Genomic DNA, 23,966 nt, shown 5'->3' on the forward strand with positions numbered 1-23,966 from the left:
TCACACTCTCTCTCTCTCTCTCTCTCTCTCTCTCTCTCTCTCTCTCTCTCTCTCTCTCTCTCTCTCTCTCTCTCTCTCTCTGCGTGTTTCGTTTCTCTTTTTTGTTGACCGCGCTGCCCTGTCGATAATTAATTCCTTCTTCCTTTTTTTTTTTTTTTTCCCGTAATCAACGTCGTTCGTTCACCTTATTTCGCTCTTCCCTGTAGGTTCCCTTTGCAAGCAGGTAACGCGATATTTCTTCCACTAACCCAAATCACCGGGAAAACACGAAACGATAATTGACATTTGTATACTCGTGAAAGATGTTAAATTTGGTTCATTCAAGTTTCAATCGAGTTATTATTGGCCAACTTTTAATCAAGCTTTGCTCATCCGACGCAAATGTTTGCTTCATCCAAATTACCGCACGTCTTCATCCTGCCGAGCTCCACTTCTGTTCTCGTTTTTAATGATATTTTCCTTCTTCCTTCTGCCTGTAAAACAAAGTATAATCTACATCCGAACTTCACTATGCCCCAACGATGAATTAAATACATGTACGGTTTAATTTTAAAGTTAAACATTCTTGCGGCGAAAAAGGAAATGTTGTGATACAATCCTCGCGAATAGCTGTGATTGAAATTACAGCAGTACAAGCTGACACGATCGTGATCAAGTAAGATCACGTCAAAACCGATCGGTTCATAGTGTGGAAGACGCGTAGTAGGTAAGAAAATAGTCGATACAAAGGAACCCCTGTTTTGCAAGTGAAAGCATTCTTTTCGATTACAAACATTAGTTTCCATTGCCGAACATATTTTCTTTCGTTTACGAATAAATAAATGTGATACATACGTGCACATCCACAGATACATACATACATACATACATACATACCTACATACGAGATGTAGAACACCTTTGGATCGATAATTGAATGAAACTTGTTACTTTACTATTAACATTCGCACCAGTGGATTATTTCGTTTCTGTTTCCTCGGCATGAACACATTGCACTTGAAAAAAAAACAAAAATGTATCATTAACTCTTTCTGATCACTATGCAGGAAATGAAAGAGGAGGGAGTAGAGAGAGAAAGAGGGAGGAGGGAGAGAGAGGAAAAATGAAAATGTCAACAAGATGAGAATGGGACTGGTGTTAAATAAGCGACAATCGAACGATTATTTAAAGATAACGCGCAAAGAACTTGGGGGGGGGGGGGGAAGGAAAGAATGCGATTAGTAAATATGTATGTCTGATATCTGTACCATTACGTTCAACGTTTTATTCACCGCAATGACAATCGACTTCTCCGTATATCTCGACGTGTGTACGCGTGCTGCGGATCTATAAAATATCAGAAATTTGAACGAATTCTGTAAAACGTGAACCTGTGGCATATTTCAGAAACAATCGTTCATTTGTTACGATAGCAATTTTAGGCATCTTTACACGTGTGCGTCCTGTACTGTTAGTTAGTGATCGTAACAACAATCAACGGAAGAAAAACTAAACGAAAGTTAAAGTTAAGAACGTGTAACCGTGGACGATATTAATATCATTTTTTACAAGAATGGTGAATAACAACGCATTCGTTTGAATAAGAGACAACCAACGTCTAACTGTTAAAACGGGATAACGCGTCACGGAATAATGTTATTTATTTGACTACTCTCTATAATTCGCGATAATTCGGGATGAGAAGGAAGACTTGCACTAGATACCTGCTGCGTCCCTTCGATAAACTAGCACCTTCTACCTTCGCATTCCACGGATTACTGGCGTGGAATACAAGCTTCGGGAAAGGACACTAGCGCTTGCGCTTTTACTTCGAGGGTTGAAAACTATTAAACTAGCAGCACCGTCGCAACCGATCTCAACCCTCTTCTCTCCTTTCCTTTTCTTCAACTATTCCATCTTTTCTTCACCACCTCTCACTCTCAACCATCGTCTTTCCTTTACTACTTCTTCTACAACTTTCATTAGTATTTTATCATTCATTTTCATTGGCTTATCTTGCCTCGATCTATGAATAATGCTAAACTACTTAAACTCTGTGTATACATGAAAATTTCATTTCAATTACAATGGATGATCAAAAGTAACAAAATGCGCGAAAGTAACGGTTCGGTAACGATTAGAGATAAAAATAAATTGAAATGATCGAGTAAATTTCAAGGTTTCTTCGATTCAACTTATGAATGCCAATTTAATTGTCGATAACTTGGAGCAACTTCCTCGAGTCAACAAAGCGTCGTCGTATTTCTGACAAATTATCGAACCTCATAAATTTCTGGAACATCTGCGCAGATGCGCAACCATTCCCTACGCGCGTACACACTGTGCCGTTCACCTCCCTCACCTTTGCCCTACATTTCATCTCCTATCGTTCCACTTTCCGGGCTTGCATCTCGCGGAAGTGTAAATAATCTGAAGGAAATTAATCAAATAAAAACCCGATACTTTTATTGATACAGATAGAGGGTGTAATAGATGGAAGACAGAGAGAGAAAGAGAGAGAGAGAGAGAGAGCGAAACCATCGGCACTGTAAAAGTCAATGATACTCGGTCTAGTCTCCGCAGTTGTACGATTTAACACGATTTAAACACACGCCCCCCAAGTTGACCCGAACCGCACACGAGTTGATCGACCGCTTTCTCAAAACACCAGCCGCGTCTATCGATCCAATGTGTCCGTCCACGTCCGCGTGGCATTCGCGTACACTTTTCATCCCTGCGTATTCTATCCATCTATCTGTAGGTGACACCTACGTCTATCTATATACCGAGCTAGGAAACATTTTCAAATTCCCTTAAACTTACACTATTTTAAGAAAACCAACTCCAACTATGCAAACTAAACTAATGCGAATCTTTTCTTCATGGACGTACCTACCTACGTATATCTTATTATCTATGTATGTACACTGATGTTATACGTTTACAGTACGGTAAAATATGCACGCATCTTTTTACATCTTCTGTACGTATATTTCGTCATATTCAAAATATAATGATAAACGTTACACACAGTAATTGTAGCTGTTAGCAATAATAGACAAGTTCAGTAGTTTGATGGGCGAAATCTTATGAAACTGTAAGTGTCGGCGCTCCACCTCGCTCCCTCGCGCGGTAATATTATAATTTTGATTACTTTGATCATTTTTTACCACGGTCGTAATTATTTATTTCGATTCGTGCCGCTAATTATACGTTGGATAGTTTTTCGAATGTCATCACTGTTATCTGTAATTTCGATTAAAAGAAGAAAAATACAAAAAAACAAAAAGAAAGAAAGAAAGAAAGAAAGAAAGAAAGAAAGAAAGAAAGCAATTCCAACTGTATGTACGATTAATCTTTCCTTTCCTCTATGTTCTGTCTTCTTTTTTGTAATATTCATCGCACACTATCGATTCATATCCATTGATGAGTGCGATAATGCTCAAGTCGTCTTAAACATTAATAAATCCCATTTTCTATATTATTCAAACTCGTCTTCGCTCTGAATATTGTCATTCTCATTCTCATTCTCATTCTCATTCTCATTCTCATTCTCATTCTCATTCTCATTTTCATTGCCATTGTCAGTGTCATTGTTATTGTCATCGTCGTTGCTGCAATAACATTAATTTGTTAAATTCAATTTGAGAATGTCCATGCGTACACATACGTTAATAGATTGATATTTGCAGGGAATCTAGTGCAAACATGCAATTTCTTCAGATCCATTAGGTATCTTGAATTGTAGCTAATATGTATACGTACTGAATTTAAAACGTAAAAACAACTCGTGGCATTATGGTAAGAGTATAGATATCGATTGCTGCATTTCTTTCTTAAAGCATCCTATTCAATTCGATGTAATAGTAGTAGCAACAGCAAGAACAATAACAACAACAACAACAAGGACGGTAACACTTTTCTTTTGCGTATCGTTACTAAAACGTATAATGCGTGGATGCGTGGAAGGAACGCTCGACTTAACAGTGATCATTGAATCACATTGAATACAGTATGATGCGATTGTACGCCGGATTAACTAACGTCGGATATCAGACGAGACGCACAGCCAATTGCTTTCCACTGTCAAATTATTCTAGCACGTAACGTATGAGGAACTTGGTAAAGTATAAAGAAACTATAGGATACGCATCGCAAGGCGAGTAAATGAAATGGAAAACTTTCAAATCAGGAAGATGAGTTGAAAGAGTGTAGAGCGAACGAGGGTCGAAGCTGGGAACGATAGTTTTATGCGTATAAAAATAATAATTTATCTCGATATTAAAAATTTGTCTATCTTATGGATTAGAACCAACGCATCTTCTTACATATGTATATTCTAATTATACAAATTTCGGAACAGTCTCAATTGTTTATAATATATATGTACTTTGTACGTACGTACGTATGCACGCACGCACGCACGCAAGTACGCACGCACGCACGCACACACACACACACACACACACACACACTCACACACAAATACACGCGCGCGCTATTACTCTCGAGTTCGGTATAATTGCGCTCTGTTTCCACATATAAATTATACAACAAATAGTCGATGCAACGAGGTTAATGGAGTGCTGTATCATCTCACTGTAAATATAAAGTATTCCTCTAATCAACGCAAATGATATTTGATTAGGCACAATATTTACGTGTTATTGAGAAAAGAGAGAAGGGCAAAAAAATAAAAAAAAAGGAATAAAAAAAAAAAAGAAAAGTAGAATAACTTAGAACTGCAGCTGCAGTTCAAATTTAGTTTTCCGTTATATTGTGATCGTAATTACATCCGTGTCCATTAACTACTCGACGCGGGTCGCTGTTTCGCATACATATTCGAAAGGTGTTAATCGAGCACCGTTTTTCCACGTCGATCCTTTTATGTTCGACAATGACGCTCGTTTCTCAAAATTAACGAAAACGTAAGAAACGCGAAAGACAATAGCCTTTAGGTTTGCGCTCAACGATCAAATGTGACTGTATAAATGGAAAAATTCATACCTTTTAAAAACAGTCTTTATACAGTGCTTAAATTATTATATATATATACAGAGTGTAGCTGGTTAAGAGGTAAAAAGTGTTTCTCCTTATCTTATAATTGTTACGCGTTAAATTAATCATGTCCGCATGTATAGGAATATATCGATTTTGTTTACGATTAATCGAACACGGGCTTTACTTGTAATATCCCGCTTATATTTACAAAAAAGCTGCGGGTGTGCACAGTGGCCCATCGATTGACAATATACTGTGTGCTTTATGAATATTCGTTTTTCAAAAACGATCGAGGTATCGTTGTTCTCGTATTCTTAAGTCGAAACTAATATCCACGCGGTTTCTCGATGTGTGAACCAACATCTTATTCCGTTCCACACAACGTATGCTTATATAAAAAATACAAGTGCAAATATATAGATTTATAGGATGTAAATAGATATTATCGGACAAAAATCTTGACCATCGTATGAAACGGACGGGCGTAAAGTCTACAATCTAAAATCTAAGTACATCCCTATCTATGTATGTCAGATAAATGTATAAATTTGTAAACAAGATAAAGGGTGTTCTACACACGATGGGACAACAAGATAAAGTTTCCGAGCAAAAAGAAAACCTGATCAACTACTAATCGCGAATCTAACGTAAAACTGAAAAAAAAAAGAAACGAAATGATCAGGTGATAGGCCGCCTGTATGTCGTACTGTCGATTTATGTTAACGATCAATTTAAGCTGCTCATTCCTGATCTCGATCTCTGGAAAAACGAGACAGAATCGAAGAGGTTTTCCTGCCGGTTTTCTCTGCTTGTTTAGCCTCGGCATGGAAAAAAAAAAGAGAAAGATAAAAAATCCACTGCATCAAGTGTATCGATTCCAGCTCACTTGTAATTGGCATATCATCTGAATAAAAGTACATAAGTGGTACAGTATCCCACAATTATGATAAAAAAAATACTGGACCGAGAAAGGAGTGGCGCTAAACTTGAGTATGTCTCTGATACGTCTTCGCAAATTCCTGAAATAACGATCATTACATAATTGGTAGATCGATCTAGCTAATGAAGGAGTAAGAAAAGGGGACACGAAAAAATGGAAAATGTTGCAGAATATTTACAAGTACGGGGATCCGTGGGCTTTATCGCTTGAAATACCTTGATTGACAAGCGTATATGTTAGCTCGTCTTGAACTTTTTCTCTCCAACAAACAGAATCCAACTTGGTAAACCAAAATTGCTGTTCGGGGTGTTTCGCTCTAATCATCTTTCCATTTATCGACGTCTTTCCTCCGTCACCTCCCAAGCGCATGGAAAAACAGTAAATTTTTCTGTAACTTGGAGAAGCTGGGTCAGTTTTTAGCGACACTACCGTGTACCAAATGTCTTTTTCCTCCCAGCTACCATGGCAATAGAGCGCTACAATAACGTCATTGATTATACGCATGTTTTTTCATTGTACTGCAAACAGACAAGTTTCACGCTTACTTGTTCCTTGCGTGTCACAAGTTTTTTCAATAACAATTTCAGTCTGATCCGACGAAGCACAGCCTATTCCAATATTGGTACTTTTGCAGTCTTCCTCTTCTTGTTCCCCTCCATGTTGGACATTCTGTTGCTGTTGCTGATGGTGGTGGTGGTGGTGGTGGTGGTGGTGGTGATGATGATGATGATGATCGTGATGTTGATGTTGCTGTCGCTGCAATTGTTCCTCATAAGAATCCTTCTCCGATGTGTCCTCATGCCAAGCCCATCTTTTAGCGATTCGGTCTTGTCGAGCAAATGTATTAATAGATATGGAAAATGGAGCAAACCCAAGAACAGCGTATCGACCAGGATTAGGACACTTTCTCTGACGTAACGATGAACCTAAACAACGAACGCGTCATATCCTTATGATTATAAAAACTAGAATCATAGGTTTGAATTATCACTCACTTATTAAGGTGCTATACGGCATGGTGGATATATCTGTGAGAGAACACGCTTCGTCCGGCATTATTGCCTTTTCATCTGCAACAGTGATCCACGTTCGACAAAGTAAATAAAAAAGAAACCACGTCTTCAAACAATCAACAGATAAAATAACAAATTGTTCGATTACGTACTCGATTGCTGTAACTCTATAACATGGTGATCTCTTTTGTGAAATATCATGCAGACATAGCCAATATCGCTGTAAGAATTGGTTGGTTTTATTATATTAATCTTCAGATGTTCATCACGCATTATAGTTACTACTTACCACCCGCTAGTAACGTGTGCGATCAATTTTACCTTATACCCATCTGTATTCTCTGTTGGGATTAATTTCTCTAAATTATGACAAACAATCTTTTCCTCGTAAAACATGTTCCCATCGTTATTTTGTACTCTAACTTTAAGCGTTGCATTTTTATTTGTAAAATGATAAACTTTACTACCGTCTAAGGAATGCCAGTCGTGATGTTCCGTAATCCACGAAGGGTATTTGCATTTGTTGTGCTCTTTATCGACTGTGTACATACGCATAACACAAGCATCATGAAAACATGAGAAGAATTTCGATCACTCTCTTAATCGGTTAAATTGGGATAATCAGTAGGGGAACAATATCGATCGTTCGATACCTTTTGTAAGCTTTATAGTTGGCGATCCTTCGAAAACAGTGGTTAGGCCGTTGCAGGTTGGTTCTCCGGATTGAGCAAGTAGATAGGCTATCTTTCCCTGATGGTGTGTCTTCTCTTCGTAAAGGAAACATCTGCTCGAAAGAGAGAAACGTCGAGGTGGTGGATTGTTAGTTGAAATGGCGAAATAAAAAATAGCTATACATACCTATACATTTTCTCAGCACCTGAGACACTCCTCCCTTTCAATGTCCCTACAAGATACTTGTTACGGCCATCGTTCCATACAGCAAGGCATTGCAACTCTTCCGCTAACATATTATAGAAACAATAACTTTGGTAAAGGACTATAGTAGTATGATATAGTAGCGACGATACTCGATTCGACTTACTGTTACTCTCACTTCGTTCGATATCCGGACATGCCTGATACTTGAGAAGTAATTTACTTTCGTCTGTACATTTTTCTGCAAGACTAATAGGCATTGCACATTCACCGTAACCCTTGTCGTATGTAAACGTAAACGATGCTCCACTAAAAGGACATGGTATTGGTTTCGAATTAACACGGAACATTGAATACAAAGTATCATCGGACTTGATGTTCGAGCACATGTCCTCTAAAGTAGGTTGTTTCGCGTAACACCATCCTGACAAAACAAACAGATCAAACATCACAGGCAATTACAAGAAGGTGTATTCGTTTGAGCATTCGGTCCGTTTATTACCAATAAAGTAAGTACACAAGTAAGTACACCGAGCAGTCAGACTCGGAGCATACGTGCGTGTAATTAAACGTCTACGTGAGAATGCTGCAAAATGCTCAAACGTGAATACACATCCATATCGGACGGTTAATGAACAATGTAGGGAAAATAATTACAACTAACCTTCACGGAATTGTATTACATTCTCGTGCCGATCATTGACGATTATACACTGATAGCAATTGTCGCCACTGGAACTTTACCATAATAAGATCAATTGATTGTACTTTTCCTCTTACCCTCTATTTTATTCAACCGAATCATTTATTTGAAAATTACTTACTAAACAACGTACGAGTGGTCCGATCGTTCCATGCATATCCTTTCGCCCAAAGCGGTTGTATTTACATTAATCGATGTCGGTTTCCCATACTGATACCATTCTCCGGCCCAAGTAGCTGGGAATTCGCAAGAGCCTAAGACAAACATTTTAAACTATACTTTTGTTCGCTATCTTATGTTTCTTCTACTCTTTCTTTTCTTAAAATTATCACTTGTAATACGTTCAGTTCGATTATACTTAAAGTCTTACGTTTGGTCGATTTAGCCAGTTCGATTACGCAAGGTTAAAAACTGAACGTTTTCTCTACTCTGACAATATATCGTGAGTATTGGTAACTATTACCATAATGTAACGTTTGTGCATACAGACTTTAAAACTTTCATTTCATTTGTGATATATATTCTATTTAAATACTTTCTATTGGTTCATTAAAATTTTCAAGTTTCCAATCAAAGTAGAAAATAAAAGTAATCATCAATAATTATATCCTTTTTTACTTGTTTTAATATTTATCGTTAGGAAAAGACGGAAACTGTTTGTTCTTCTCTTTCATAAACAAAATAACTTAACTAAGCTTACTTACATAAGTTTAAGAGAAAAGAAACGCATTGTTCGTTACGTACTCGCTTTACTTATTACTAACCGATAATACGTATACTTACCATTTGCCAAGGAAATAATGCTCAAAGACGATAGGAACAGGATTAACATTGTAGCCGTTTGAGAAAGGTGTTTTTCTGGGCACGAAAGGAAAGCAAATCCTTGTATCCTTGAAATACAGAAAACAATAATTGAAATATGTTGACCAAGTAATTTTATGCAATATTTTACGAGAAAATACGAAAGCTGTCGTCATCATTATTATCAATATCGAAAAGTTTCGACTGAACGTTTCCATCGTTGGAAACAATTTGAATGAAGGTTAGAGAACGAGAACGAAAACGCAAAACGATTTAACGACGATTAGATTGATTGATTTCCTCGGTCTCTACATCTATCTGTATGTACCTAGACAGTATAATTATTTAAATAGAGGAAAGAAAAGAATAATCATTGAACACCGTTTGTCTGGAAACAAAGATTTCGATGTAACCGCGAGAAGCAACTAAGAAGGAAAAGTTGGAGCAATAGGCATTATTTAGTAAAGTACACGTGTACCGATCGGTTTCGTTCAACGTGTTCACTTTTGAAATTATGCTAGATATCAGAACATATTTCATTAGATAGCAGCTCTTATTTTTTCCTTGCAACAGTCAATTTCGCAATATGTATTAAAAGAAAAGGAAAGAAAAGAAAAAAACAAAGGATCGTTGCTTAAAGTAACATAGAGATGTGCAGAATTCAAAATTGAATTCAATTATCGAATCCGCGAAACTTGGACTGTTGTATACTAACCTTTGCGTGTCCGGCATCGCAAACGGGCAGCCGAGAAAGAAGCTGAATTTCATTCAGATTTCACAAAATATCACATAATGTTACCGAAAATGTTCATTTGTTCTATAACTCCAAATGTTGCCAATTTTTCGGACAGTTTGAATCGTTTCTTAAACTCTACTATAAATAATAACAATAATAATGATAATGATGATGATGATGATGATAATAATAATGATAATGATAATGATAATGATAATGATAATGATAATAATAATAATAATAATAATAATAATAATAATAATAATAATAATAATAATAGTATTAAAAATCGATTACATACGGAGTTTTAATTTCATGTAGGCAAAAATTTTTAAAGCAGAACTAAAAAATAAAGAGATTACAATCTAGGATGTAAAGTAAAAAAACAACACAGCACTGTTTTCACCATTACGATGATCACTATCACCATCCGTCATTCCCGTATGCTTAAAACTATCACCAACCGTGACATTTGGTAACCATCTCCTTTCTTTAAATATCAATCGTATAATTTTTATATTCGATTATTCGATTTTAATCGAGTAAAGTGTGCGAGTAAACTTGCATTTATTCTGATATTGTTACGATGGATATCATATTACTGTCAAGTCGAGTTGAATCAGTTCAATAAACAAAATTCAATGTCTGCCGATTTCCGTCTAATCCGTTATAATACCAATCTGTTTATGCGTTTATTCATTTGCTTACTCATAGAAACAATGGCGACGAGCGGAACGCCGCTCCAACTACGGTACAAACGTGAACAGTGATTCCAGCCGTAGTTGTTTGTTTCTCGCGACTTCTACCAACACACAATCGTTTCCCGCGACTCTTCAATAAGAAATGATCGGAAAGAGATTCTACGGAAACGCGGACTAGAAAAAATTACATGTTTTTATCTAGTGATTTCGTTTTCCACCTCCCCTACTCTGCCCAATCGGAAAATATCTTTAATAACCGCGAGCCAACCAATTGTATAGTCTCGCGACTTTTTTCTATACTTGCATTGTTGACACTTGCGATACCTATTCCTCAAATATGCTTCTACATAATAATGCATCCAGATGTATGCGTACAATACACCTTAAACAATCAAAAAACTCTGATATACACGCGCAGCGGAAAGCCTCGTTGTTTCGCGAGGCGCAAGTCCGTCGCGAAGGAAACGCTACTTTTCGATCGACACTGCTACTTTCGATCCATCCAGCTTTAACAGAATAGGATATTACCAATCCAACCAAGGATGATGCCTTCCATCACGGTACGTTTCTATCAAATTTCTCATTTTACATATATGACATACGTCATAACTCCAAGCCCCTTCTTTCCCTTCTCGTTTAGAGTTTGAAACGAAACGCGAAATAGGACCGAGGTTACATACTCTTCAGGTATGTAAGTACAATAAGCATTTACAATCGATTTCGTTTTCACGATCGAGCCTCCATTTTATTCTTACACTATATAACATGTTGCTTTCCCATTTTAGTAAACGTACCATTTAAAAATGTCTTTCTTCGGTTGGAAAAAGAGCAATCGTTCTGGAAATACTGAACACGCCGGGCGTAATTTACAGGATGGGCTTTTTCAAATCGCGTCCCAAGCTTGTCATATTTTAGTACAAGTAAGCTTGGAAATAATTTTCACAACAGCTTCCTACGTAATGTATTCAATGAAGCGTAGCGCTTTATTTTCTTTCATTTTCTTCTTTTCTTTTCATATTAAAGGTAAACAATACGCACAATGTTTCTTACGGTGGAAACAATAACGTAAGAAATATCGTATACTCCAAATGTTCTGGCAACGATGAGAGCGCGACAAACCTTGCACCTTGTTCCGCGAACAAGGGAACAACCACGGTCAAGTCGTATACCCGCTATACGAAAGAACGCGACAAGGATCAGGATGTGGTCGTCCTATTACCACATCATAAGAACAAGACACCTCTTGTTAAGCAGAAATTATCCGTACGTACATACCAACACGAGGAGATTCTGAAAGTCGTCGCGCTTATCCGCCAAACTAAAAATGATTTCACGTGTCGCAGACAGTCTCGGAGGACGCAGGATCAGAGATAAATACATTGAAATGTAACAGCGGTGGTACCGTGGCGGGTGGAGTGAATTCTAACAACACTGCTACTGACGATGATCTGGAATTATGGGACCATTCCAGTTTTATGCTCAGAGGCGATGCGGATGATCTGGTAACCAGTGGGAAGTTAGTTTTCGATGTAACGTAGAGAATGTTAAAAGAAAAGTTAATTATTTGTTAACCCGTTCGATTCTAACTATGTTGCGGATACAGATGGGGAACTGTGAGCCGTGGTTGGTGTAGGCCAAGTTGCATTCCAATCACGGTTATATTGATTTTGATAGTGCTGGTTGTCTTACTGCCGTTATTGGACCACGCCGCGGATAAATACACCTTCGATAATTCTGATTACGGTATCGATTCGAATTGTATGACCAGCTGCAATTTATCTTTTGTGGAAACTCTACCGGTCGGCATGAACTACATTAACAATACCGTTCTCCTCGATACGACCTTTAATGCTTGGATGAAATTAATCTCCCTGGCACGAGAAAAAATAGAAATAGCATCGTTTTACTGGACCATGAGGAGAGAAGACGTATATTCGGATGATACCGCGAAAGAGGTGCATAATAACTGGTAAGATTATAAATTCCAATTGCTCGATTCGATCCTATCGTTTCAGGGCGAGGAAGTATTTCGTTTACTTCTACAGGCAGGCAGAGATCGAAACATTCTATTGAAAATAACGCAGAACATCCCATCTAAAATTAGCCCAAACATCGATACGGAAATCTTGGCGAAAAAGGCGAACGCTAAGGTACTACACATATTATGTATTTATCTGTAATGATGAGTTGGCAAACGAAATGATAAAGACACGTCGAGGAACAATACTCGGTCGATAACAACGATTCACCTAAAAGGACACCGATTAAAATTGGGACAGGTTGTAAGTTTAAACTTTGCGGGATTGCTTGGAGGAGGAGTACTTCATACGAAACTGTGGCTCGTTGATAGAACACATGTATACGTCGGTTCCGCCAATATGGATTGGCGGTCACTTACGCAAGTGAAAGAGTTTGGATTGATCGCTTTGAATTGCAGTTGTCTGGCGAACGATTACGCAAAGATTTTCGACGTAAGTAGGATTTCGATCCATTCAAAACACGCGCAAGTCTGATATAACTTTTTGTTCTGATAAAAATTTTCGTAATATTTCGTAGGCTTATTGGACAGTAGGCAAAGAGGGTAAAATACCATCCGTTTGGCCAGATTCCTTTAACACGAAAATCAATTCAAAGAATCCGATGAACTTTACATTTATGGGGAATAGATACAAAACGTTTATCGCCGTGAGTATGAGATTTTTTCAAAAAGCAAGCAAAGAAATAAAAGAGGATACATGTGTATATTTCAGAGTTCACCTCCGTCATTTTCACCGAAAGGTAGAACGAACGACGTGGATGCTATCCTTTATTGCATCGAAAGGGCAGAAAAATTTATTTATGTCGCAGTAATGGACTATTTCCCTTTGACCATATACACAGCTAAAATCAAGTACGCATAACGTCTTGTATATGTTATTATGTAGAACTTGTACAGCTCAACATTCGATTTTGTCATGTAATTTAGGTATTGGCCTATTATAGACGACGCATTGCGAACTGCGGCCGTCGAACGTAAAATACACGTACGGCTGTTGATATCATCATGGAAGCATTCAAGTAGGTCGGAGATTCCGTTCTTGAAATCTCTCGTGGAGTTAACAAACAGTTACGCAGGCGTGAAAATCGAAGTGGTTAGTTCTTATTTACTCACGTTACTTACACACACGATTTAACATCGAAACAGAAATATTGACCATTCGAGCGTTTTACAATGATAATGATACTGCACGTTCACGTTAATTATTCTTTTCAGAGGAAATTCATAGTTCCTACCAATCCTGATTTTGATAAAATACCGTTCTCAAGGGTAAATCACAACAAATACATGGTGACTGATGCAGCGATATATATAGGAACGAGCAACTGGTCCGGCGATTATTTTATAAATACAGCAGGCAATTATCTCTCCCGGCTCTCTCGTTTCTTTCGTATTCTTTTTCGAATACTTAAAATTTTAGATTGATCTTTGTATAGGCATAGGCACGGTATTCGAAAGTATCGGCGACCAAACTTCGGAGAACCTCAGGCAGCAACTGGAGGACATTTTTTCTCGCGACTGGTATTCGGAATATTCTTACACTTTAAACGTAAGTGTGCCTTTCGCGGAAAGACCAACGAGTACCATTCAAGACGATTACTATCTACAATCTTCACGTTATATATTAGCGTAGTGTATTAGACTCGATACATGTATTATCAACGTCAGCAATTTCAGTAACGGCCGTGCCGTTTAAATTCATCGTATCCGTCTATCCAACGAGGAGATACTGGCTGTTCTTAAATAGTCGCACAACGTTCACGATCAAAGACCAACCTGTTAAATGTCACGTCTCTCGTCATTTACAAAGTTCAACTCTTTTCTCCCTCCATTCCTCTTCTTTCCTTCATTTTTACGAAACACACTCTTACAACTATCTGTGTTGGACAAATATTGACTTGGAGTCAACCGCATTTATTTCTTCCGTTACATACATATGTTTTACAAAAAATACAAACGCGTATCCTCTTCCATTCCTTATTGCCATCTCTATTGGTATAGTTTCTTTATTGGTGCTCTCTCTCTCTCTCTCTCTCTCTCTCTCTCTCTCTCTCTCTCTCTCTCTCTATCTCTCTCTCTCTCTCTCTCTCTCTCTCTCTCTCTCTCTTCCTGTTCTTCCTTTCGTCGATCCTTACCTTCTCGTTCCCCCGTTTCTCCGTTCATCTTATTACATCCTTTTTTACCTGGTATGCGTAGTCGCTCGTACAAACGTATATGAACACACCAAACGCAACAGACATGGTAAATGGTAAACACATCTAAAACGAATAATCTTACATAACGGTTTGTGTGCCTTGCTTCAAGTGCCCTTGCGAATGTTTTCTAGGAGATTTTAATACGAGGACCCTGTACTCCGTCCATTCCGTGTATAATTTTTGAGGACATAATCATTGAACTCGAAACAAAAAAAAAGAAAAGCCGCTATCACATGATATTAAGTTACAAGTCAAGCTGAAAACGATTTACATTTAATAATGATATATAAGTATCCGCAGAAACTTTTTATAAGTAGTTGACGCGTGTAACCGGTTAGGAATATCCAGTGTTTGACGTTAACGAAACCTTCAGATATTATATCCGCCTTTTTGTAGGTACAAACAATTTCCATCAGAGTCAACACGTTAATGAAATGAGGTTTTTCCTCATAGTTGCGTATATTGTAGCATGACAAATCATATACTTAAGGATCATGTTACTTTCCATGTGTGCAAACATAAGCTCTTCCCATTTTTATCTTTTTCCTATACATACGCGTGTACGAGTATAGTATATAATAATTACCTATGATATAGTTGTAAAACTTGTTGAAGTAACAATAAAGTTCTTATAAAAACAGCATTTCTTTCACTTTTGGCCCGTCGTACAGACTCTATTGTACACTTGGAAATATTATTTTAACTATACAGAAAGAAACCGCTTAATTTTTATATTTGCAACATCGAGCAAGTTCTATGCTGCGGTGAAAACCTTCAATCATTTGCAACCCTCGATCTCGAATCGTTACACGATTTGTTTTTTGGTGCAAACCATTTTTAAAACAGCGCAATCGGTATTATTTGCATTTGTTAAAGGAAAGGATTATATTATAGTACGTTTCCGATAAGTTCCTTGCAACAACAGTATATAACTTTGTACGTTGCATACCACGAAAAGAGCTGACAATTACATTTTAATTCGTAAGCGTAAGCGTATAACTGATGTAGGGCGCGACTCCATCTGCGGCAGACAAATGAATCGATAAAAATGTACATGACTTTAACTAACGTATAAAATTTTATATCGATTCTTATGTCAATTTTACATTCTGATTGTAATTGACAGCTATCTACCACCAATCAAGGTAGCGTTTTGTATAAAATTATAACGCAGCTACATCTCGAAATTCGGCAGACCGACTCAACAACGACAGTGAACGAGAGGCGTCCCGAGAAATGTAGGATGAAAAGAGGAGACAAATTGTAAAGGGAAACGGAAGACGAAATAGTGCGCGACGTATGGAAAAGAAGCGTGGCTGACTGGGGTCTAGCGCGCTTCAACATATAAGGGAGGGGAAGACACCTGATATAGGGTAGAGGCAGGGGCAGGGGAAAAAGAATGGTAGAAGGAGAAGAAAGGAAAAGCAAGACCGACGACGGCGCGACTGACAATTCTAAGGTGTATCGCTTGCAAAAGACTCAAGGTGGCATAAGAGAGGAGGATCGGTAGATTCGCGCGAAGAGAAAGTTTCCAAGGTACACTTTGCGATCATTTCTACTTCCGCCCGCCTGCCCGTTCGTTCCTTTGCTCGTCCGTTTGTTTCTTTCTTCGTTTCTACTTACGCGTACGATTAACGATAGATTTAATTGATCGACAGTTTTCCTAAATTGTTTCACAAATCGGTCGTATAATCTCGACAGTCCGATATAATCCATGTCGATTGGTGTAATGTAACGCAAAGGACTGTAAATGTATCGTACGCAACAATCGATACAGTTTTAAATGTGCAACTATCGATAATAGGTAAAACAAACGATATCCCGTATAGAATAAACGACACAACAACAACAACAACAACAACAACAACAACAACAACAACAACAAGTATATATGCTGTGTACGCGCATCTCGAACGGAAGAACTCGTGTAAGTATGAAATTGAAATAGTGATAAGTAAATCGTAAGGCGTAATAGAATAGATTGATGTCAGTAAAAAAGAAGTCAAGTTTTAGTTTACCGACTTTCTTCGCTCTTCCTTCGTCCACCGCGTGAGATCAGATTCCATGTCTGAAGAAAGAAATCATTGGAACGCGCTCGTTCGTTGAAAGATGCATACGCGTGTATATACATATACTTGTCGAGGGGGGGGATTCGATAGGTATTGCGAGGAGCTGGTGTTAAGAATTGAAACAGTTAATTACACGATATACAACTTGTTACCCCGTCGTATCAAGTCTCGTGTCGATCAGGCCTGCTACACTAATTCTCCGTGTTGAACAGAATACACACTTAACGGAGGATACCGTTATGGGTATACCCATATAAAGTATGCTGGCGCAGCATCCATACCGTTACCTTTTTAATACGAATGCTACATAACGCATCAAAAATTCGTCGCATTCAATTTTCTTCGCGCCTAAGTTTTAACGCGAGCATGTACACGCGTTATACGCGCATACGTTAGCGCATACGCAGCTAACTTTCAGAGTTTGAAACAGTTCGGGACCTGTCTTGTTGTAGGAACCTTTGCACCAGACTTTGATTAATTATAATATCGATGAAAAAAATCGAGGGATAGATTATGGACATAAAGAGAAGTGACAAGAAAAAAGTGGACACGTATCGTTATACCCATAACTTCGACTATGGTCACTTTGTGCTTCCAAGATCGCAACGTAACATTTCGAATGTTGAATGTTTCGTTTCGTAGATGCGATGAACAAAGTATAATGGTAAGAGGTGGGCCGCGGACGGTATGATGCGTGTGTGTGTGTGTGTGTGTGTGTGTGTGTGTGTGTGTGTGTGTGTTGCGGGGTGGGGAGAGGTAGGAGAGGAGCAAAGAGGAATTGGTTAGCAAAGAATTTAGTTGAACGCAAGGAAAAAAAAAGTAGCGCGCCGTAAAGTATCGAGTTAGCACTTTGAGCGATCCATCGCGGTAGGATGATGGACGCAAAGTATTTCGATTTAGAATATAGAGAAACGCCTTGACGAACTTCGCGATCAACTTTCACTCTACGACGGTGTACGGATTTCTCCTGGATTAGCTATCGCGGGAGTACGAGCACACATTTAAAATGGGCATCTAGCTAACTAAATTAATCCGTAATTTATTTCCTTATGTTTTTCTTCAGTTGATACACGATGGTGGAAGTGCTACTTGAGCCGTGTGGCCAAGATGTGGCAGTGTCACAAAAAGATCGTTGCGATTCGAACAAATTGGAGGAGTCGAATCTCAGTCCGATAGAAAATTTTTACAACGGACAAAGCATTTTCGTCACAGGCGGGACCGGATTTATGGGAAAACTTTTGATAGAGAAACTTTTACGAGACTGTTCTGGGATCTCGTTCATCTATCTACTGATACGTCCGAAGAAAGGAAAGGATGTACACGAACGTGTCGAGGAGCTATTCGACGATCCGGTAAGCTTTTCGGAGTTGTCCTCTCTTTGTTCCGCCCGCATCTGCGTGTGTCGTCTCCGTGCCGAGTTTATCCAAACTCCTTTTCACTAACCAACCAATCGCGCACCGATCCATGAGAGAACTTTTGCTTCGGACGATTTCTCGTAGTTCTACTTCTGCTTCCGGGGGGCGGAGGGAGGGGTGGCACTTACGAATCGATCGATACACGCGCTCGCTTTCCCTCGGCGCTCGGTTCCCGCACACGCCGTCATGCGAGGCCGTTTAAAATCCCTTTTAACTTTCTTTCGCGTTCTCCTTACGCTCGCATACACGTGTTTCTTGCTTGCTTCAGTTGTTTGACAAACTAAAGAAGAAGCAGCCAAAGTTCCGGCATCAAATCATCGCGATAGCCGGAGACTGCGAACAATCGGGCCTCGGTATCTCTGCCGCGGACAGAGAAACGATAGCTCGAAATGTTTCGATCGTTTTTCACGTGGCGGCTACAGTCAGATTCGATGAGAAAATGAAACTAGCTGTACCAATAAATGTTCGCAGTCCGAAAGATCTGATGAGTCTTTGCAAGGAGATGTCATGCCTAAAGGTAACGCTTGACGCGTTTCTCTGGAACCGGATAGTATAACTTTGAATGAACAAAAGAACATTTTAGTCGTTCGTGCACGTCTCAACAGCGTATGCCCCTTGTCCGCAAGATTTTATCGAGGAAAGATTGTACGAGCCACCGATAGAGGCGGACAAGTTGATAACCATCGTCGAATCTATGGACGAGAAATTAATCGATGAGATTGTTCCACGGTAAATCCATCGAATTTTCCTTCTTTTCCTTTTCAAATTAGATATAATTTACTTGAAAATGTTACCGACCGTACCCGATCCCGATTATATTTGCCCCACAGATTATTAGGCGCGTGGCCAAACACGTATACCTTTACAAAAGCGGTAGCCGAGAGCATCGTTGTAAAGGAGGCCGGCAATTTGCCCGTTGGAATATTTCGCCCTGGTATTGGTTAGTACTTTTATTTCTATTCCTTTTTAAGGAGATTTCAACTATTCGATATGAAATTTTCAGTGATATCAACATATATGGAACCAGTGCGAGGATGGATCGACAACTTGTACGGACCGACGGGTGTTGCGGCTGGCGCAGGTGCTGGACTTTTACATTCGATTCATTGTGACGGATCGATACAAGCCAATGTCGTTCCTGGGGATCTGACAGTGAATGCACTGATAGCCTGTGCATGGGACGTAGCGAATCGCCGAAAGTAAGTAGCTCCTCTCAATTCCTTTCCTTTCCTTTCCTTTCCTTTCTCTCTGTCATTTATAATAATTCTTCTTTGCACACTTGCAGATCGGTAACTACGAAAGAAAAATCGCATTCCAGCGACGTACCGATCTATAATTATGTTTCGATAGATAATCCTATAACGTACGAACAGATAAAACTTTTGTCCGAAAAATACGGGCTCGAGTTTCCCACTGGCAAGGCTATATGGTATTACAGCTTTCGAAATACTAAACATAAAATTATCCATCTTTTCTACATCTATTTGTTACATTTATTGCCAGCACTCTTTGTAGACGCTGCCACGCTCTGTTTGGGAAAACAGCCAAGGTAATTTCTCTCTGCCGTCCCAGTCCTCTTCATTTTCCCCAATACAGTTTCATATTAGTAGCGCAACTCTCTTTTTCTTCTTTTCTTCTCGAAGGATGTTGAAAATTTATAAAAGGATACACAAATTTATGGATGTGCTCGACTACTTTTCTACGAGGGAATGGAAATTCTCAAATGATAATGTTAAAATGTTAGTGAACAAGTTGACGGATAAGGATCGCAAACAGTTTGCTTGCGACATTGTCCAACTTGATTGGGATTACTATTTCCGAACGTATATGCAAGGGATTCGTGTCTATCTGATTAAAGATCCGTTAGACACTCTTCCACAAGCGCGCGTTAGATGGCAAAGGTAAGAATTTTAGTCTGCACCAGTGCTGCAACCAAACAAGCGAACAATGGTCAGTGTTTAACCGTCATTTGTTTCACAGATTATATTGGATGCATCAGGCGTTAAAGATAATTCTCGCTTGCGGCCTTTTGCGAATATGTTGGTTAACCGTACCTCTGCTCCTTCGGGGATACGCGCATCGGTTTACATAGTAAATTAAGCATTCTCTGTATATACAGTGTAGTATATTCTACGTCAGGTATACGTACATGTACATATATACACGTCCTCGCATCCGGACGGATTATGGTTCCGAATCGAATGTAACTACTAACTTTTCGACTGATAACAATCAGTCGACGCCGGTGCTTCCGTTTGTGATCGAAAGTGAGGCTAACGTCTACAACCTCGGCCATCTCAAAGAAGAGGCTTTTACGCGAGCCACCCTGAAAACCTTAAACCGTTAAACATTCATTCAATGTTCAAAACTCGAGATCGGTTCACAATAATTATCGCTATAATTATCCGTCAGAACTCGATACCGAACGAAGAAACGTGTCTCGTGTGTATCGTCGAGATGATGATGATGATGATGATGATACTATATATGGATGGACGCGCTTTGCGTTACGTTTTGCCTGGTTATACGATGAGGTCGCACGTTCAAATGTTGTTCTTTAAAAATATTATTCTTCTCTATTCTTTGGTGAGATTTCTGCAATTGTTTCGCGGACAAAGAAGACAGGTCCAACCAAAGGAAAATGCTTAGCGCGTTGTTAGCACGTTACTCGTTCGATTACCCGCCCGTAAAAAAAAAAAAAAAAAAAAAAACTGTTATATGTCGAGATTGTTTTGAACATTGAAAGAATATTCTTTCATTCTCTCTCTCTCTCTTTATTCCTTCTTTTTCGACGAGTGGACTTATAACCAATGCTCGGTTTTAATCGTATTTTATACAAAACTTGTTATTATATTTTACGTGTGTGTACATTTGTAATAAAAAGTGTTTTTTGAAAAATGAAAATGAACGTTACGGGCATTTAATCTTTCCAAATGAAACAGGAATATTCTCCAAATTCAATTTAGAATACTAAACATCCATTTGCAGATATTTATGTAAAACTGATTGAATTTCTTTGTAATGACCGTAAAAGAAAATATACCATTTTGCGTTTCCTTGCGAATCGGTCGATGATCTTCCTTCGAGGAAAACTAAGATGACAACGCACATCTAAAACCAAGATTACCAGCTGACGTATCGGGGGTATTTTGACTCCGTGCAGCGCATCTGTATCGGAAACAATAGCTCTCATGACAAAGGTAGGAACCACCCTTCTTTACTTTATCCGTACCATGGGATGGTCCAGTCTGAAAGTATATTTCGCATTAGAAAGACTTTTGTCACACAAAAAACTAAATAGATGTAATTAAGAAATAGATACAGGATCGGTTGACCCGCCCCGTTCAGCGATCTCGATTGTCCACCAGTCAAATGTCCATTCCCAAACGTTTCCTATCATGTTATACAATCCATATTTATTAGCTGGAAAGTTTGAAACAGGCGAGGTACCTACGTAACCGTCCTCTTTAGTGTTGTTCTTTGGAAAATCACCCTGCCATGTGTTTGCTCTGAAAATAACTATCGTATACTTGAAAATTTATATTTAAATTTTAATGTAACAGTACACGTCGTTTCGCTCACCTGTACCGACCATTCGGAATCAACTTGTTACCCCACGGATAGAGTCTATCCGAGAGTCCTCCTCGACACGCAACTTCCCATTCGCTTTCGGTGGGTAACCTTTTCCCTAACCATTGGCAATAAGCAACGGCGTCGTTCCAAGATACATGAACAACAGGGTGATCCATTCTGTCTGGATTAGTAGTTTTCATCGGTCGCGCTACTTGTTAAGAAAAGTTTGAAGCGATCGGAAAAGAGGGAAGGACAATAAACGTACGGTTTATATCAGAGCCAGGACCTTCCGGATGGCGCCAATCCGCATTTTTCACTTGTAACCACCAAGGAGCCTGAGCGACGACTCGAGTTACATTTTCTCTGACTTCTTTCTCTAGCAGACCCTCGAATACAAACGAATCTCCAAATTGCTCAGCTTCTGTCCGATAACCAGTGGCATCGACGAATCTTGCAAAATTCTTGTTACTCACTTCGGTCTGGTCTATAAGAAAGCTATCCAAGTATACTTGTCGTTTAGGTCCTTCCCCATCGGCCACAAAAACTGGATCGTTTGTACCGATGGCAAAGGTGCCTGCCTCTATCTTAACCATGTTCTTCAAGCCCGTGGGATTGAAAGTATTTTGGTAAACAGGAAACTGCTCGGTTGCCAAACAATGATCCCGTGTTTCTATTCGGCTAGAACTTTCCGCGTTTTTCTCAGTGTCAGACCTACGAATGTCGCAGTGTCCAGACGACTGTTTGTCCGAACGATGCATTTCGTAGCTTCTCGCTGCGGAACATATTATCAGAATTATATTTCCATAAACGAATAATATCGTTAATTTAGCTGAAACCGTTATCGTTCTCATTGTTCGAGTTTCCACAGAGCGATTCTAAATACGTTTCTCCTAATACCACCATCTAACGCGACACGTTTCTTTTCGTTCAATTCGTATCGTTTCGAAGAAACATTACTATTTTTAGGTACTTAGGTGCCATCTCTGTAACGAGTGGTCAAACTAATCGAGTTAACCAGTTTCACCTCTCTTCGTAGAGATGACGGCACGTGCGTGCGTTACAATCTCAACACCTTTACGTTTGATTTTGAAAAACACCCAATTTCTTCTCTTATTCGCACTTAAACGCACGGAACTAGCGGAACTTTCTTGAGAACCGATATCTCGAGATACAGTGGAACAGTACGGTCACCTACAGACTTTTGGGAGGGATTTGAATAAAGTAGACTTTAACTAGCCCCAACTTAACGTTCCGTACAAGTTGAGAAGGACTAAAGCGTGACTAAATTTTCGAAAGACGAGCTGCGCGCGGGACAGGTTGAACAATGTGACGCAATGCGCAGCTAGGATGCGCGTTGATAATAACATCGGGCGCGATGTTGCTCGGTAGAGTCCTCTACAGGTCGAAAGGTTTCGGCGTTGTTCAGTTTCGGCGTTTGTTTCGAACGAATGTGGGCTTCGGACTGTCGCGCTCTCAATGATTAACCGGTGGTGTTTCGTTATTTTCGTCGGTTCCGTCGTTTTCGTCGGAGAGATACCAGCAACGAGTTGAATCGTTCCGAGTCTAGATTACTATTGTATTACTCTCTCATCTCTCTACGCATCTATGCCATTTTCCCTTTCACGGCGTTTTCTAACGCGAACGATATGTTAGTTGAAACTATTTGCGTTTGTTATACGCGTAAATCTACGAGTACGTACGTGCGTATATTTTGTAGTGAAAGTGGCAGTTGCAACGAGCACGATGGCGGTGTTCGTAGTATCGTTTAAAAGTTGACCCACGTTCGCCGTACGAGATCGATAAACGGTGGAGTTACCTGAAACGAGGATTCGCTTGCGCACAACGAACGAAATGTATATACACGCATATATGTACCGAGAGCGTTGAGAAAAAGGGAAACGGTAACGCGATAATAGCGAGGAGAAA

At 39.2% G+C, this 23,966-nt stretch overlaps 4 protein-coding genes and 1 long non-coding RNA gene across 8 annotated transcripts; 2 read left to right on the forward strand and 3 right to left on the reverse strand.

Annotated features, from left to right (window-relative positions):
• Positions 1-272: 272 nt before the first annotated feature.
• On the reverse strand, positions 273-1,870 carry LOC143423457 (uncharacterized). The gene is made up of 3 exons (XR_013101829.1): positions 1,704-1,870; positions 877-995; positions 273-473 (listed from the first exon to the last, which is right to left on the reverse strand). It is a non-coding gene; the product is annotated as an uncharacterized LOC143423457 (long non-coding RNA).
• A 3,801-nt stretch (positions 1,871-5,671) lies between these two features.
• On the reverse strand, positions 5,672-10,818 carry LOC143423420 (uncharacterized). 4 transcript variants are annotated; one of them, XM_076894758.1, is made up of 13 exons: positions 10,758-10,818; positions 9,296-9,402; positions 8,634-8,766; positions 8,474-8,541; positions 7,976-8,233; positions 7,792-7,894; positions 7,587-7,717; positions 7,223-7,472; positions 7,086-7,153; positions 6,916-6,990; positions 6,466-6,846; positions 6,099-6,396; positions 5,672-5,999 (listed from the first exon to the last, which is right to left on the reverse strand). In XM_076894758.1, exons 2-13 carry the CDS (start codon positions 9,342-9,344, stop codon positions 5,843-5,845), a joined length of 1,971 nt encoding a protein of 656 aa, XP_076750873.1. In that variant the 5' UTR covers positions 9,345-9,402; positions 10,758-10,818; the 3' UTR covers positions 5,672-5,842. The 4 variants fall into 4 exon arrangements, with proteins under 4 accessions (XP_076750873.1, XP_076750871.1, XP_076750872.1 ...); XM_076894756.1 differs by lacking the exon at positions 10,758-10,818 and adding an exon at positions 10,029-10,147; XM_076894757.1 differs by lacking the exon at positions 10,758-10,818 and adding an exon at positions 10,029-10,143 and having other exon boundaries at positions 6,136-6,396.
• A 697-nt stretch (positions 10,819-11,515) lies between these two features.
• On the forward strand, positions 11,516-14,713 carry LOC143423454 (5'-3' exonuclease PLD3). Its single transcript, XM_076894814.1, has 11 exons — positions 11,516-11,670; positions 11,774-12,013; positions 12,094-12,266; positions 12,354-12,705; positions 12,766-12,900; positions 13,030-13,221; positions 13,307-13,435; positions 13,501-13,640; positions 13,716-13,881; positions 14,004-14,145; positions 14,225-14,713. The coding sequence occupies exons 1-11, from the start codon at positions 11,554-11,556 to the stop codon at positions 14,419-14,421; spliced, it is 1,983 nt and encodes a 660-aa protein (XP_076750929.1). The 5' UTR covers positions 11,516-11,553; the 3' UTR covers positions 14,422-14,713.
• Positions 14,714-16,367: 1,654 nt separating this feature from the next.
• On the forward strand, positions 16,368-20,583 carry LOC143423429 (fatty acyl-CoA reductase wat). The gene is made up of 9 exons (XM_076894775.1): positions 16,368-16,519; positions 18,116-18,404; positions 18,736-18,984; positions 19,051-19,196; positions 19,298-19,407; positions 19,471-19,666; positions 19,753-20,016; positions 20,111-20,368; positions 20,448-20,583. Exons 2-9 carry the CDS (start codon positions 18,126-18,128, stop codon positions 20,557-20,559), a joined length of 1,614 nt encoding a protein of 537 aa, XP_076750890.1. The 5' UTR covers positions 16,368-16,519; positions 18,116-18,125; the 3' UTR covers positions 20,560-20,583.
• A 939-nt stretch (positions 20,584-21,522) lies between these two features.
• Positions 21,523-22,906, reverse strand: LOC143423440 (formylglycine-generating enzyme). The gene is made up of 4 exons (XM_076894797.1): positions 22,306-22,906; positions 22,050-22,221; positions 21,790-21,976; positions 21,523-21,715 (listed from the first exon to the last, which is right to left on the reverse strand). The coding sequence occupies exons 1-4, from the start codon at positions 22,889-22,891 to the stop codon at positions 21,560-21,562; spliced, it is 1,101 nt and encodes a 366-aa protein (XP_076750912.1). The 5' UTR covers positions 22,892-22,906; the 3' UTR covers positions 21,523-21,559.
• Between the last annotated feature and the right edge of the window lie 1,060 nt (positions 22,907-23,966).

Source organism: Xylocopa sonorina, chromosome 5 (genome assembly GCF_050948175.1).
Source record: "Xylocopa sonorina isolate GNS202 chromosome 5, iyXylSono1_principal, whole genome shotgun sequence".
NCBI lineage: Eukaryota > Metazoa > Arthropoda > Insecta > Hymenoptera > Apidae > Xylocopa > Xylocopa sonorina.

Coding starts and splice junctions, on each gene's coding strand:
- LOC143423420 (XM_076894756.1), bottom strand. CDS start 10,081: ATGAAATTCAGCTTCTTTCTCGGCTGCCCGTTTGCGATGCCGGACACG. Junction 6,397..6,465: donor TTGTGACACGCAAGGAACAA/GTAAGCGTGAAA, acceptor ACGTTATTGTAG/CGCTCTATTGCCATGGTAGC. Junction 6,000..6,098: donor GCCCACGGATCCCCGTACTT/GTAAATATTCTG, acceptor TCGTTATTTCAG/GAATTTGCGAAGACGTATCA.
- LOC143423454 (XM_076894814.1), top strand. CDS start 11,554: ATGTCTTTCTTCGGTTGGAAAAAGAGCAATCGTTCTGGAAATACTGAA. Junction 12,267..12,353: donor GATCTGGTAACCAGTGGGAA/GTTAGTTTTCGA, acceptor TTGCGGATACAG/ATGGGGAACTGTGAGCCGTG. Junction 13,641..13,715: donor ATATACACAGCTAAAATCAA/GTACGCATAACG, acceptor CATGTAATTTAG/GTATTGGCCTATTATAGACG.
- LOC143423429 (XM_076894775.1), top strand. CDS start 18,126: ATGGTGGAAGTGCTACTTGAGCCGTGTGGCCAAGATGTGGCAGTGTCA. Junction 19,667..19,752: donor GACGTAGCGAATCGCCGAAA/GTAAGTAGCTCC, acceptor GCACACTTGCAG/ATCGGTAACTACGAAAGAAA. Junction 20,017..20,110: donor TGTTTGGGAAAACAGCCAAG/GTAATTTCTCTC, acceptor TTCTTCTCGAAG/GATGTTGAAAATTTATAAAA.
- LOC143423440 (XM_076894797.1), bottom strand. CDS start 22,891: ATGAGAACGATAACGGTTTCAGCTAAATTAACGATATTATTCGTTTAT. Junction 22,222..22,305: donor TCCTGGCTCTGATATAAACC/GTACGTTTATTG, acceptor CTACTAATCCAG/ACAGAATGGATCACCCTGTT. Junction 21,977..22,049: donor ATTCCGAATGGTCGGTACAG/GTGAGCGAAACG, acceptor AGTTATTTTCAG/AGCAAACACATGGCAGGGTG.